The 12352-nt window shown below is 38.0% G+C and overlaps 1 protein-coding gene across 9 annotated transcripts in view; it reads right to left on the minus strand.

The window, feature by feature from the left end:
- Window positions 1-12352, minus strand: part of ANO4 (anoctamin 4) — a 288922-nt gene that overhangs the window by 26660 nt on the left and 249910 nt on the right. For 8 of the 9 annotated variants that reach the window (XM_073327406.1, XM_073327405.1, XM_073327404.1 and 5 more), the window contains 5 exons: window positions 11514-11625; window positions 10430-10487; window positions 6073-6170; window positions 3525-3667; window positions 1900-2052 (listed from right to left, as the gene is read on the minus strand). In XM_073327406.1, the coding sequence (XP_073183507.1) occupies window positions 1900-2052; window positions 3525-3667; window positions 6073-6170; window positions 10430-10487; window positions 11514-11625 (564 nt within the window). The remainder of the gene's footprint in view (window positions 1-1899; window positions 2053-3524; window positions 3668-6072; window positions 6171-10429; window positions 10488-11513; window positions 11626-12352) is intronic. The other variant, XM_073327407.1, reaches the window with a different exon arrangement.

Genomic DNA, 12352 nt, shown 5'->3' on the forward strand with positions numbered 1-12352 from the left:
AGAACATTGATATAGCGGTTCTTCCTGAGGTTCCATGCCTATGATGGAAGAGAGGTGTCATTGCTTATCCAGCTCTAAAATACTTTTAAAAAGTAGCAAGCATCAAAGCACTCCTGCACTGTGAGTGCCTTTTATCTTCCATAATGATCGTAGTTTCATTAAGAGGGCGTGCACACAGTGAAAGTCATTAGGAGAACTTTCATGGAACTTAATAAGACAAGACTGAAGGTTTCTTTTTTAACGTTTGATCCATGACATTGCAAAAAAAAAAGTGTTTCTTCTTTGGGCATGATTCTTTGTTAAACTACAGTCATTAATAAGTTAGGTGTATGAAAGTTGAACAAATCCGTGAAGCTGGCACAAGAAAGTGGTGGAAATACTTCATTCAGCCCTATGGTTGCTGTTGAGCTGACGGACGGGAATCAAAGAAGAGAAGTGTATGATGTGAAGAACTGACCTATGTTTAACACCTATGATTGTTTTGGTTAGGGATGATGGGGAAATATTTATGATTAATAAAAACCATGGACCAAACCATTACTAGAGGAACACACCAGTACAATATTCCCCAAAAGATAATGAGACAATCTAAGAATTCTTGGACAGTAAAATACACTGAAATCTGTAGAAGACCATTCTTCTTAGGCGACCTGATTTAAGAAAGCATCTGAAACTTCTTAAAATGCTAGGAGTACAATTTTGCTTATCCATTATTAGAAAACCACCCCCACCAAGCAACTGGTAACTGACATTCCTTTCCTGTCACTTAGGACAGGTTCACAATCTTTCACATTGAAGATGGAGCACTCAAAGAGGCCATACCTTTACCCATGCTTAGTTACTCTGCTAGCAGTCCCACTGAAGCCAACTGTTCATAGAGGCCCTGATTCAGTAAAGCACTTGAGCACATGCTGAAATACTTTGCTGAACTGGGATTGGAGTAAAGTGCTATTCACTGTGAATAAGAGGGTCAGAATCTGGTCGTAAATGGATGTTTCCTAAATCTCTATTCTTCAAATTACATTTTAAAATCATAAACATGATTGAATTGTAAGAATGTGAAAAGATTATTTTTTATTATTTTTTTATTATTTTTTATTATTACCAGCCAGCTAGAGACTAGCCACTCTGAGGAGATTTAGCCAGTAGGTGGAGTCCCCTATCCTTTAGTCAGTCCTGGAAAGTTTGCAATATTCTCAAAAAGAACAGGAGTACTTGTGGCACCTTTGTATATATCTATCTTCTTACTATCCATTCTATACATCTGATGAAGTGGGCTATAGCCCACAAAAACTTATGCTCAAATAAATTTGTTAGTCTCTAAGGTGCCACAAGTACTCCTGTTCTTTTTGTGGATACAGACTAACACGACTGCTACTCTGAAACCTGGCAATATTCTCAGCACTTCAAAGACCTTTGTAGACATGAGGGTAGTTTTCTCAACCAGGCAAAGGGAAACCTACTTTTGTCTGGGTGAGTAGAAACTGTGCAAAGCTTCTCGGAGATGGAAATTACTTCAATTTGCATCATTTGTTAAATTTCTCTAACTCGTTATTATATTCAAAGTGAACAGCTGCATGCTACTAAGAAAGTGCATCCACCAAAGGAAAACCCAGCAGAGATCACTGAACACTTAGTTTAAAAATCTGGACTGATAAGTCATCCACCAAGTCATTAAAAACCTATTTTCCAATTTGGATTAGTAGGTGATAAAAACAAACCTGCGTTGAATGTTTACACCTTTTTTTTAGGAGCCAAAATTGTGCATTATTTTGTATAATGAGAAAGAGGATGCGAGTCAAAGCTAAAGCTATTAATGATTTGTAACTTTAATTTAAAGTCATTGGGTTCATCAGATGATCAATACTTTGTCTTTAAAGAGACACATAAACAGCTCACCTATATCTTTGGCTCTTGAGGCTAATGGCCGCCTCCACTGTGTGACAAATTTGTATGCATCAAGCCGGATTTCAATAATATTGTTAAGTAAGGCCAGAAGTGGTGCCAGTGGAAAAGCTGCCACAAAGATGGTTGTGAATCCAAACTGAAGAACTGGGAAAGGAAATAAAAGGTTAGTGCTTTCAATACTGTATTTACTTTCAAGATCTTATGCAAAATGCCAGGCTACTAAGATGCCATGTAGCTAGTAAACTTGCTCATTATGAAGTACCATATTATCACTCTGTGGTGCTAGTGGTATCAATACGTCAATTCTTCTTCCAAAAGATCAGCACTAGGGTGAGAGAACAAATGGTTGAATTTCCTGAGAGCTTAGAGAACTATATCTGTGCTCCTTGCTACAGAGAGACAAAAGCTGATGAACTATATGTTTTGAGAGCTGTTTTGTGATCTGTTTAACTGATGTTAATTTTTTTTTTTAATTTCAGCACCTCCAAAAATTAGGCCTCTTCTATTTAGGTATCTACATTTTGAAAACATTGATGCAACAGAGTGTAGGGAGTTAACAGGTGAACCTGCATTCCAACACTCACAAGTTCCACTAGAAGAAGCTGATTAGGGTAATTAAAGATAATTAGCTAAGCAGACAGGTGTTCTGGGGGAGCTAATAAGCCAATGAGTCCATCAGCTCAAGACTGATAAGGAGGCATAGAAAGGAGACCTGGAGGGTGAAGGAACAGGGCAAGCCCCCTGCTGAGTCCATCCTCATAGATGCTTCTTTCAGGTCCTGAGGGCCTAAAGCACAGAGGCTATTGTAACTAGTACTGTTGCATGGGCCTGTAAAGTTGTTGGTGGAGGGAACTCAGATAAATGGCTTGGTGGATACACAATCCATAAAAGTCTGAGCCATTTTCGGTGGTACAAAAAGGCAGGAGCAAAGCAGGCCCTTCTACAGTTGACATAACTGTTTAGGGCCTGCTTCTCAGAGTAGCTGATCTTCCACAGATCTCCTTAATTTCAGTGGAATTGCACCAGTCAAGAGAGGGCTCTATCCACTATATGTGCAGCTCAGTCAAGACAGACAAAAGTCCTTTGTCCTTCATTCGTTTTATGAAAGCAGAGTTCCTTAGAAGCAAGCAATTTTGTAAATATTAGTTAGTAAATGTTAAATATACCCTATCATACAGTCACATGCTAGACAGCTGAAAAGTAAGTGCTTTGACATTAAGACCTTATCAGGGTTCAGTAGAATTTGCTTTATAAGGAATAACAATGACTCAAGAAACTATACAGTTGAGGGAATAAGAATTTTGAGGCTGCAATTTAGAGAATATCCCTCTCTCTCCATGAAGGCAGCTAATCAGATAAAACATTTCACAAATGGGAGTTTAGTACATCACATGAGGCATTATTAGAAATATTGCCTGGGTTTGGTTCTTAACAATTCACTCCCAACTCTTCACCTGACTTGTGATAATGGAAATCGTTCTGCAGTTTCTTTAGTTTCATACAGCAGTACTTTGGAGTTTTTAAGTAAACAATTCAGCCCTCTGGGCTTAAAAAAACAAAAAATGAACTGACATTAAAATCTAGCATAAAAGAGTAAAATCGGAACATTTTCATACTCATTTCTAGGTATTCATCAAAGAGTCCATAAGCATTCATAGGCTGAAGATTGTAGTCCTTTTCCCACTGTGGGAAGCTTGCTTTTCTCTGTGAGCCATGTTCTTGTCGTAATTTTCTCCTGGTCCACCAGTTCTGAATTAACCTGCATATTCAAATAAATTGTAAACACCCATTTATTGGTTATTCAGGATTTTAAATTAGAAGCCTTAACACTGGTTAAGTGACTACATAGAAGTCTTGCGTGCATGTGCAAACTGCAGGTGGAAGAACCTTAATATGGGGCTTAATCTATTATTGGCTACCATTTCCCAATTAGCAACAGAGATATGTGAGAATCTGAAGACACATGGGACCACCCCTTTCTCTATTCCATTCTCTGAGTGTTAGCTGTATTAAAGGACCAACTGGCAAATTTAGCTGGATTACTTATTAATCCTGAGGGAGAGGCTAGGCTGGACTAGACAAAATATATTTGTGAACTGAATGTATCAATGTATGAGAGAGCTTGATATTAGTAACAAATGTGGCTGGTAGCACAGAATGCTATCCTTTATCTCTAAGATGGGAAAAAGTTTCTGGATTGTCTTTCAGATACAGATGTTCTTAATGAGGAAATGGGATATATATCCATTTCTGATTTAACTTCCGTCCTCTTCCTTGCCTAGAATGGCAAATTGCTTGAGTCAATCAGAGCTAAGAAGGGAGATGTATGGTTCTCTTTGAATGGAAATGTGTCCTCTGGAACTGAATGTTCAGTAATAGAATAGGCAGAGACAAGTGGGCAGGCTAATGATTGTGGACACACTGTTGTCATCGGAATAGCAGTTGATGTAAAAAGTTAAAACAGGGTAGTGTGGCTTGCATATGTACATATGCTTTATTTTCTCCTTAGAAGTAAGTTCCCATCCCCAAACCAAATCAATAATTTATACATAATTTCCTAATTATTTGCACATTTATTCTGAAATATGACTTCTCCAGTACACGGGGTTGGGTGTGTGACAGGGAAACAGAACTGACGTCCATTTTTAGATCAGCTAGAAATCTTCAGCTGAAGATTTGACTTCAGTTTTGACTGTGACGTTCTCTCTGTTACTTCACTAACAGTTCCCCAAACTATTTTTGGCCTTTCCACCGCTTCCTTGTGCTGTCTTTTCCTCTCAATCCCATCACACATTGCTGATGTTTGTTTGGAAAACTCCATGGGGATCGTGCTGAGCTTCTGCAGAGGGTGATCTTCCGATCAAGCTGAAGCATCACTTGAGCTTCATGCCTTCGCCTTGCATGTGTGTGTCAAAGCATGTAACCATTACAGCATAAACTGCTTATCATCCAGGCCCCTAGAATTCTGCAGCATTGCAGTGCTACTCTCTGGTGTCTGGTTCCTAAAGCTCTCTGGCATTTTTACAGCAGAAATTTCAAAACCCAGGTTAATGTCACACCTCAGTGAGAGTCATGATAGGCCACCTGGCCAGTGGCTTGGCATGAGCAACTCTAAGGCTGGTAACTATGATAACAACCTTGCAGAATCTGTGTGTGTGTGTGTGTGTGTGTGTGTGTATTTGTATGAATGAATGTGTGAATAAATATGAGATTGAATGGAATGTTATAACTATAACTAACTGCTTACTATGATTCTTTCTGTATTCACAATAAATGTGGTATTTTGCCTTTTCCCCTTTAATAAGATCCTGCTGGTTTTTATTTTATTGGTACAACATCTACACGGTTCTGTTTAGCAAGGGTAAGGCTGCTTAAAAGAATTGCTGTGAATGTGATATGGCTTCTGCAGCCCCAGAGTCTGAAATCTCCATTACACTGCACTGCCTCTGCTGGGGTTTCTGCAGCACGGCAAATTGATGCGAACAGTGGTACTTTGCAAGGATACAAATATTTACAGTGCTGATTTTTCTCTCTCTTGCTAATTTGCCCCCAGCGGCCTGCCACTCCATTGATCTGTATTGCCAATTGTCTATAACAATCCATTAAATATTAAACCCAGGCACCATTAAATGAAATAACAGTAGTCCCTTTTAGCTTGAACAAAGCCTAGTGTTACTATATACATTGTCAGTAAATGTGGCCAGGTCAGTACATATGTCTACTTGCACATTTTTGACTGCCTGTGTGCCAGCAATGCACTTTTTCTGGCTCACACCTCGCCTTTCAGGTGTCCTATGTCACCCAACAAGGAGAAATCTACTTAGAACTTAGTGGTATAAACTAAAAAGCATGTATCTAACATTTCAGTGTAGGGAACAGAGCAGCGGTACAGAAACAGATGTTTTTAAATTGGAAAATACCACAACTTTAAAAATGAAATATTTTCTAATAATGTATTATTTATATTATTTTCATTTCTTTAGACTTTGTCCTTTGTAAATAACACTGTCCATCTGGAAATATCTGAGAAGAGTTCTCCACTGTGTTTAGGTGTAATACTATAATTACTGTTGTATTCTTCTCCCATTTAAGAAACTCAGAAGGTAATAATGAAAATAATATTTTTCTGTGACCTACGTAAAGGTAGGCAGTATATTTACTTACGGGTAGCCCAGTTCCATGAAATTATTCCAGGTCTGCTTTAGCACCATTATAATACCCATTTGCATACAGAGATCAATAAGGCATCCACTAGGGTGGCACTGCAGAGTAAAGAAAAAAAAAACAGTGGTTTAAAGAAGCAGAAATCATTCTGATTCTTTTAATCCTTTTGGATTTGCAGAAATGAATGTATAGTAATTTATAAAACTTTTAAAGAAGCTTTCATTTTTACTATTTTAACGTAAACCTGAAGGAGCAGGTAAGTTCTTTAAGTCCAATCTCTAGCATCCTGCCTTGGCCAGAACCAGATGCTTAGGATGAAGGCAACACCGTGGCCACAATAGCCCACTGTGTAATTCTGTATGGGTCTGATTGAAAACCTATTAAAGAGAAAGGGAGTTATTCTATGGACTTCAGTAAGCTTTGGATCAGGCAGTGTATGCTGTAAGGAATGGGGAGGAAATTTCTGTTGACACCTCAGACAGTTAGTTTACACCTAAAATGCAGTATTTGTACATTATTAATTATTATTATTATTATTTAGTATTTGACTCAAGTTAATGTCTTGTTATAGATACTTAAGACTCTGGACATTAAATGATTGCTTGCCAGTTTTTCTTCCTGAGTATCTGCTTCAATCTGGAGTGATTTGGATTTCACTTGGCTGGATGCTCAGCTGTTGTAAATTGGTATAGCTCCATATACTTTCATCAATCATTGTAAGAAGTAGAGAGGTTTGAGAACTCACTGCACTGATTAGCCCTTACTGTTCTCAGACCAACATTTTGCACAACTGACTATCCTGACATAAACAGGGGTATCAAAGCTGAATCAGTGAACATTGTGTGCAGTATAGACAGACCAGAATAATTCTTCTCTGATACAGAAATATTCCGGTTTCATTTAAGTAGAGAAAAATGTCACAATAATTCATATAGTGACCTTCTGATGGGAACTGTTTTCCATTGTACAGTGAGCTGAGATTTCCCTGTTTATTTTTCTCTATTGACTTCACCAAAGCCTACCTTAAGTCAACAAGGTTGGCAAATAGATATTTAAAAATCAACCCCGCTCAGCATTATAAAGAGGTTAAATTAAAGTAAACAGAGAAAGTAGATAATCCCTCTTTTGATTTAAAATCATCTTTATATTTTGACAGGAGTGAGTCACATGAGTAAACTCAGCCCTAGGGTAAGCAGGAGCAACTCTATCAAAGTCAGTGGTGTTTCACTTGCTTACAATAGGCCTGAATTTGGCCACTGATGTTGGACAAGGGGATCTCAGTAGGACAATGCTCTTACCCCTGGTATCAGTGAAGGGCTTGTCAGAAGTTGTTTTTGATATATATCTCGATATTTTATTCTTACCCATGTATATAGAATCATAGAACTATAGTGATAGAAGGGACTGCAAGGGTCATCTAGTCTAAATCCTAAATAAGGCCGGTCAGAGATATCGTTGATAAGAATGGGCCCTCTATATTGGAAAGAATAATACTGCATCTTTTTGCCAGACATTGTCTTTTGCAGCCCAACTTGAGAAAGGCATTTACTGAACTATCAAGGAATATATCAGCTAGCTCACTTATTTCAAACACACACACACACACACATGATTTTGCTTTGGCTACATTTTGGAGTAAGTCTATTTTGATGGAGGAGACTGAGAACATTAACTTTCCATCTGTCCACCTATGACTTTTTTTGTTCCCTGGACTGTACAGCTGCTCAAATAATAAAAAAAACTGATGTGTGAATAAGCAACTTGCATTAAGAACATGTGTTGTCAATTGTAGGATCCATCTTAGTCATTATTCACAAGTATTTGGATAACCTCTATTCTATTAAGGCCAGTGGGTGGGGGATTTGGAAGTGATCATGAATTCCAGCATGCAACCTGTTACTCAAGATTTGCCATTTGTCATTCATTTGTGAAAATGTTTGTCATTCAGCTAAAAAAACAGGGACAAAACCATGTGACTTGGGTGATCAAATATTAACATTGGAGACTCTGACTTATTCACACGCTGCCAGCTGTTCATTTACAATATCCATCAGCTATTTTTGAACTCTGAATAGATTTATAAAAAATGGGATTGTTTTTTGTGTGAATTGCAAAGCCAGTCCCCCTCATGCCTCACCGTTGTATTTTGTAAGCACTGATTACTATTACTACTGGAAAGCTTGCTCAGTTTCTTTGATTTATTTTTGAGTGGATTTTGTTTGCTTCAGATCTGAGGCTGCCGGTCAATAATGCTGTTAGGGGTTTATTCCTTCACCCGCTCACTTCCCTGGTCCTTCTCGCATGAACAGAGAGCAACAATACCCAAAAAATTCGATGTTTATTGGGGTGAACTTCCAGCGAGCAATGATTCCAATTTCCTTCCTTAGTGTCCCCCGCCACAGCTCCAACACCACAAAACCTTGCCTGTGTCCCTGTTCCCATTCCCTGTTCCCATTCCCCCCTTTAGCAAAACATGATTCCAATTCCCCCAACCCCATTCCCCGTTCCCATTCCCCCCCTTACTTCCTGACTGACTACAGACTATATAGGAAAACTTGAGTTCTGCTTAGCTATACCTTAACCAATCATTTGACTGAAATTTAACTAACCAATCCTAACATATGTAACATGATTATGTAACCAATTATATCCCACCACCTTAATTAGTTTACACCCAGCAAAATTAATTATACAGCAGACAGAAACAATCACAGAACCAGACAGAGACCATGCAAATAAACAATAGCAAAGTGGGAACTATAATGACAAAACAATACAGAAGTGAGGATTTCACAACTACATCTATAAAGACATAAGGGTTTCCCAGCTGTGTCTATTGATAAGTGAGTTCTTACCGAACAGAAAACTATCAACTAAATTTCCTTTTACATCTTCTAGGCTCTTCCCTTTCTCTGGAGGTGATAGATCAGATCACCTTTCTAACAGCCCCAGATTGCCTTATTTCAATGTGACTAGTTTGGAATGTGAGGATGTGACCATACACTTCCTAGCTTATAGAAAAAAGAAAAGGAGTACTTGTGGCACCTTAGAGACTAACAAATTTATTAGAGCATAAGCTTTCATGGGCGACAGCCCACTTCATCGGATGCATAGAATGGAACATATAGTAAGAAGATATATATATATATATATATATATATATATATATATATACACACATATATACACACATACAGAGAAGGTGGAAGTTGCCTTTCAAACTGTAAGAGGCTAATTAATTAAGATGAGCTATTATCAGCAAGAGAAAAAATTTTTTGTAGTGATAATCAAGATGGTCCATTTAGACAGTTGACAAGAAGGTGGGGGGATACTTAACTTTAGGGAAATAGATTCAATATGTGTAATGACCCAGCCACTCCCAGTCTCTATTCAAACCCAAATTAATGGTATCTAGTTTGCATATTAATTCAAGCTCAGCAGTTTCTCCTTGGAGTCTGTTTTTGAAGCTAATAGCTCATCTTAATTAATTAGCCTCTTACAGCTTGTATGGCAACTTCCACCTTCTGTGTGTGTGTGTGTGTGTGTGGATATGTATATCTATCTATCTTCTTACTATATGTTCCATTCTATGCATCCGATGAAGTGGGCTGTAGCCCACGAAAGCTTATGCGCTAATACATTTGTTAGTCTCTAAGGTGCCACAGGTACTCCTTTTCTTTTTGTGGATACAGACTAACATGGCTGCTACTCTGATTCCTAGCTTATGGCTGCCTCTGCTGCTTAGCCAAAGGCCTTAGCCTCAGAACAGGGCGTCAGACTGTCACAGTAAGAGAAGGCCCTTACACCGGCAGACAGTGATTTTGATTCTTTCTTTTATACCTCTATAACTAGCTAAGTGATAAGAATACACCTAAATTCTTAGAGTATAGGCCTTTACAGACAGGCCTGAATATCTATATCCTAACAAATGAAACAAGAAATAGACCTCATAATTTTTTGACAGAGTGGAAAAGAGCATTTTAGAGGTGGAAAATGACTCAGATTCATATCTGAATTGATTCATATTGATGATGAACAATAGAAAGTGTCTGATATTTGTTTACATGATTAAAAAAGAGAAATCAAGTTGAGGCCATTTATTAATGTCACCCAAATATGATACATAGACCCCAAAAGCTAAGGGTTAAAAAACATGTTATCAATATGGAAATGTCTTTTTGAAGCAGGTGAAGAGGAATTCAATAAATGATGTAGTGTCAGAGAGCTCCTGGAAACTCAATGATACATTCAAAATAACCTAAGCAGGGGGCCAGAGTCTGCTGTTGCTCACATCTTGTGCCATCCATGGGCTTCAATCTGATTGCCCCTAAAAACCTGAGAGTTACAGAATACTCACTTCTTCCAGTCTCCACCTGTTTATCAGCCTCAAGTAGGCACCAGGGTGTCCTGTAAATCTTCAACATAAGAGCAAACATCAGCTATTTCTTACTAGATCTCTGTTCAGAATCTTAGAAAAAAGCTCAACATAGTTGTTTTAACTCCATTTTCCCAAACAGGATTGATTTAAATATCAAAGATGTAATTATGCAGAATGATTTGAAGTATCTCTAATATAATTTATGTTAAGAGCTAAGCAAATTTTCATCTGTGCTTTAGCTAAATGCCTACATTCTTATACTTGATATTTCATTCTCTGATGTTCAGCAGGTAGGAAGAGCAGAATATCAAGACTGAGTAACACTGTCAAGAGAATTTTGCTTTGAAGCTCCATTTTGAACTGCTTTACAATGTGTTATTACTGGCTGGAAAGAGACCATGAAATGCAAAACCCCCATCTGGTCCACTTTCTTTCGACATAATGAAAAATTTGGTGTCATACTTCCTGTGAATCCAGTGAAAACATGTTTTCACCAAGGGTGCAAATTTTTCACAATTATACTGTGTATTCGCTCAAACAATTAGCTCAGTTAATGGGTAATTCAAATCTGCTCACATGCCTTTCTGATTTCTGTGGGGAACAAACAGGAACAGGCATGCAAAGATTTATCTTATTTTCAGCAGAAAAAGCAAATTCCATCACTTGTAATAATTATGAATTTGCTGCAAACTGGCCGAAGTATACATCAGGTGAACCAAAAGTTACTTAGATGACAAAACGTTAAGTTCTTCTTTTATCTGTATAAATTATACATATAAAAAGTAGAGCAAAGCGACCTGCAAATGTCTTATCAGCTGAAGACATTAGTTCTCTGCAGTGGAATTTTTAGAATTTAGTATGAAGGAAATGTCTGAGAATGGGATCTACATATTCCATACCTTTTTAAAGGAAAATCTAAATTTAAACTTTTTCCCTTTGCTAACTTGGACTTTGCAATTGAGCAAGCGTGATCACATGGGCCCATTTTGTTTCATTAATGGCATTATCATTTTCTTCTTTGCTCTCTGTCCCAAGCACAGAGTGAGCAGATACTGATTCTTACCTTCCCAAGAAGAATGCTATATAAAAGGTAGAGCTGTTCAGATTGACAAACTGAAAAAGAAACATTTTCAAAGTGAAGCTGTTCTCCCACTCAGACTCAGTCCGAGGCTGCTCTGTGAGTAAAGAAAACAGAGTTTGAGAGGTTTAATCAGATTAGGAGTTTTACTACACTGAGGGACTGCAGGCACGTTTTAGAGCTGGCAAAGCTGCCTGCTGGTCTCAATTTATAAGATGACAGTAGAATTTGTATAAAAAAATAATCCCCAGGAAGCGGGCTTGTAAAAACTCTTACAAACCTCATCTGATGTTTTATAGCTGGATATGCAAGATTACAGGTGATTATAAGAAATGGTTTGCCAGTTTGCTAGAGGTAACATGCACATTCAATTTCCTTCATTTGGACACAAAATAGACAACTCCTGGATTCTTCCATGTACTATAAACTGAGCTGCTCTTCTGTTGTTTTCATTTCTTCAGTCTACTACAATTAGATTAGCAGAATGCACACTAGTATGCAGCGTGATATATTCTCAACTTGAAGCAGACTTCGCACAACTGAAACAAATGCTTTCTTCATGGTTCTTTTTAATTATTATTTCCATTGCTGTAGCATCAGGGAACCTCTACAGGCCTCAGGATAGCACTGTACTAGACACTATACTAACCCAAATGCAATCCCTGCTCCAGAGAGCTCACCCTCTAGGATTTAGACAAAATGCATTGAAACAGTTGGATAAATAAGGAAGGAGTGGGGAACGGTAGCCACAGTATCCGGACCCTTGACTCCCATTCTGAGCAGTGCTCAAAACTAGATTTAAAACAGTCAACACTTGTTGTGCT

The sequence above is a fragment of the Lepidochelys kempii genome, chromosome 1, assembly GCF_965140265.1.
Source record: "Lepidochelys kempii isolate rLepKem1 chromosome 1, rLepKem1.hap2, whole genome shotgun sequence".
Lineage (NCBI taxonomy): Eukaryota > Metazoa > Chordata > Testudines > Cheloniidae > Lepidochelys > Lepidochelys kempii.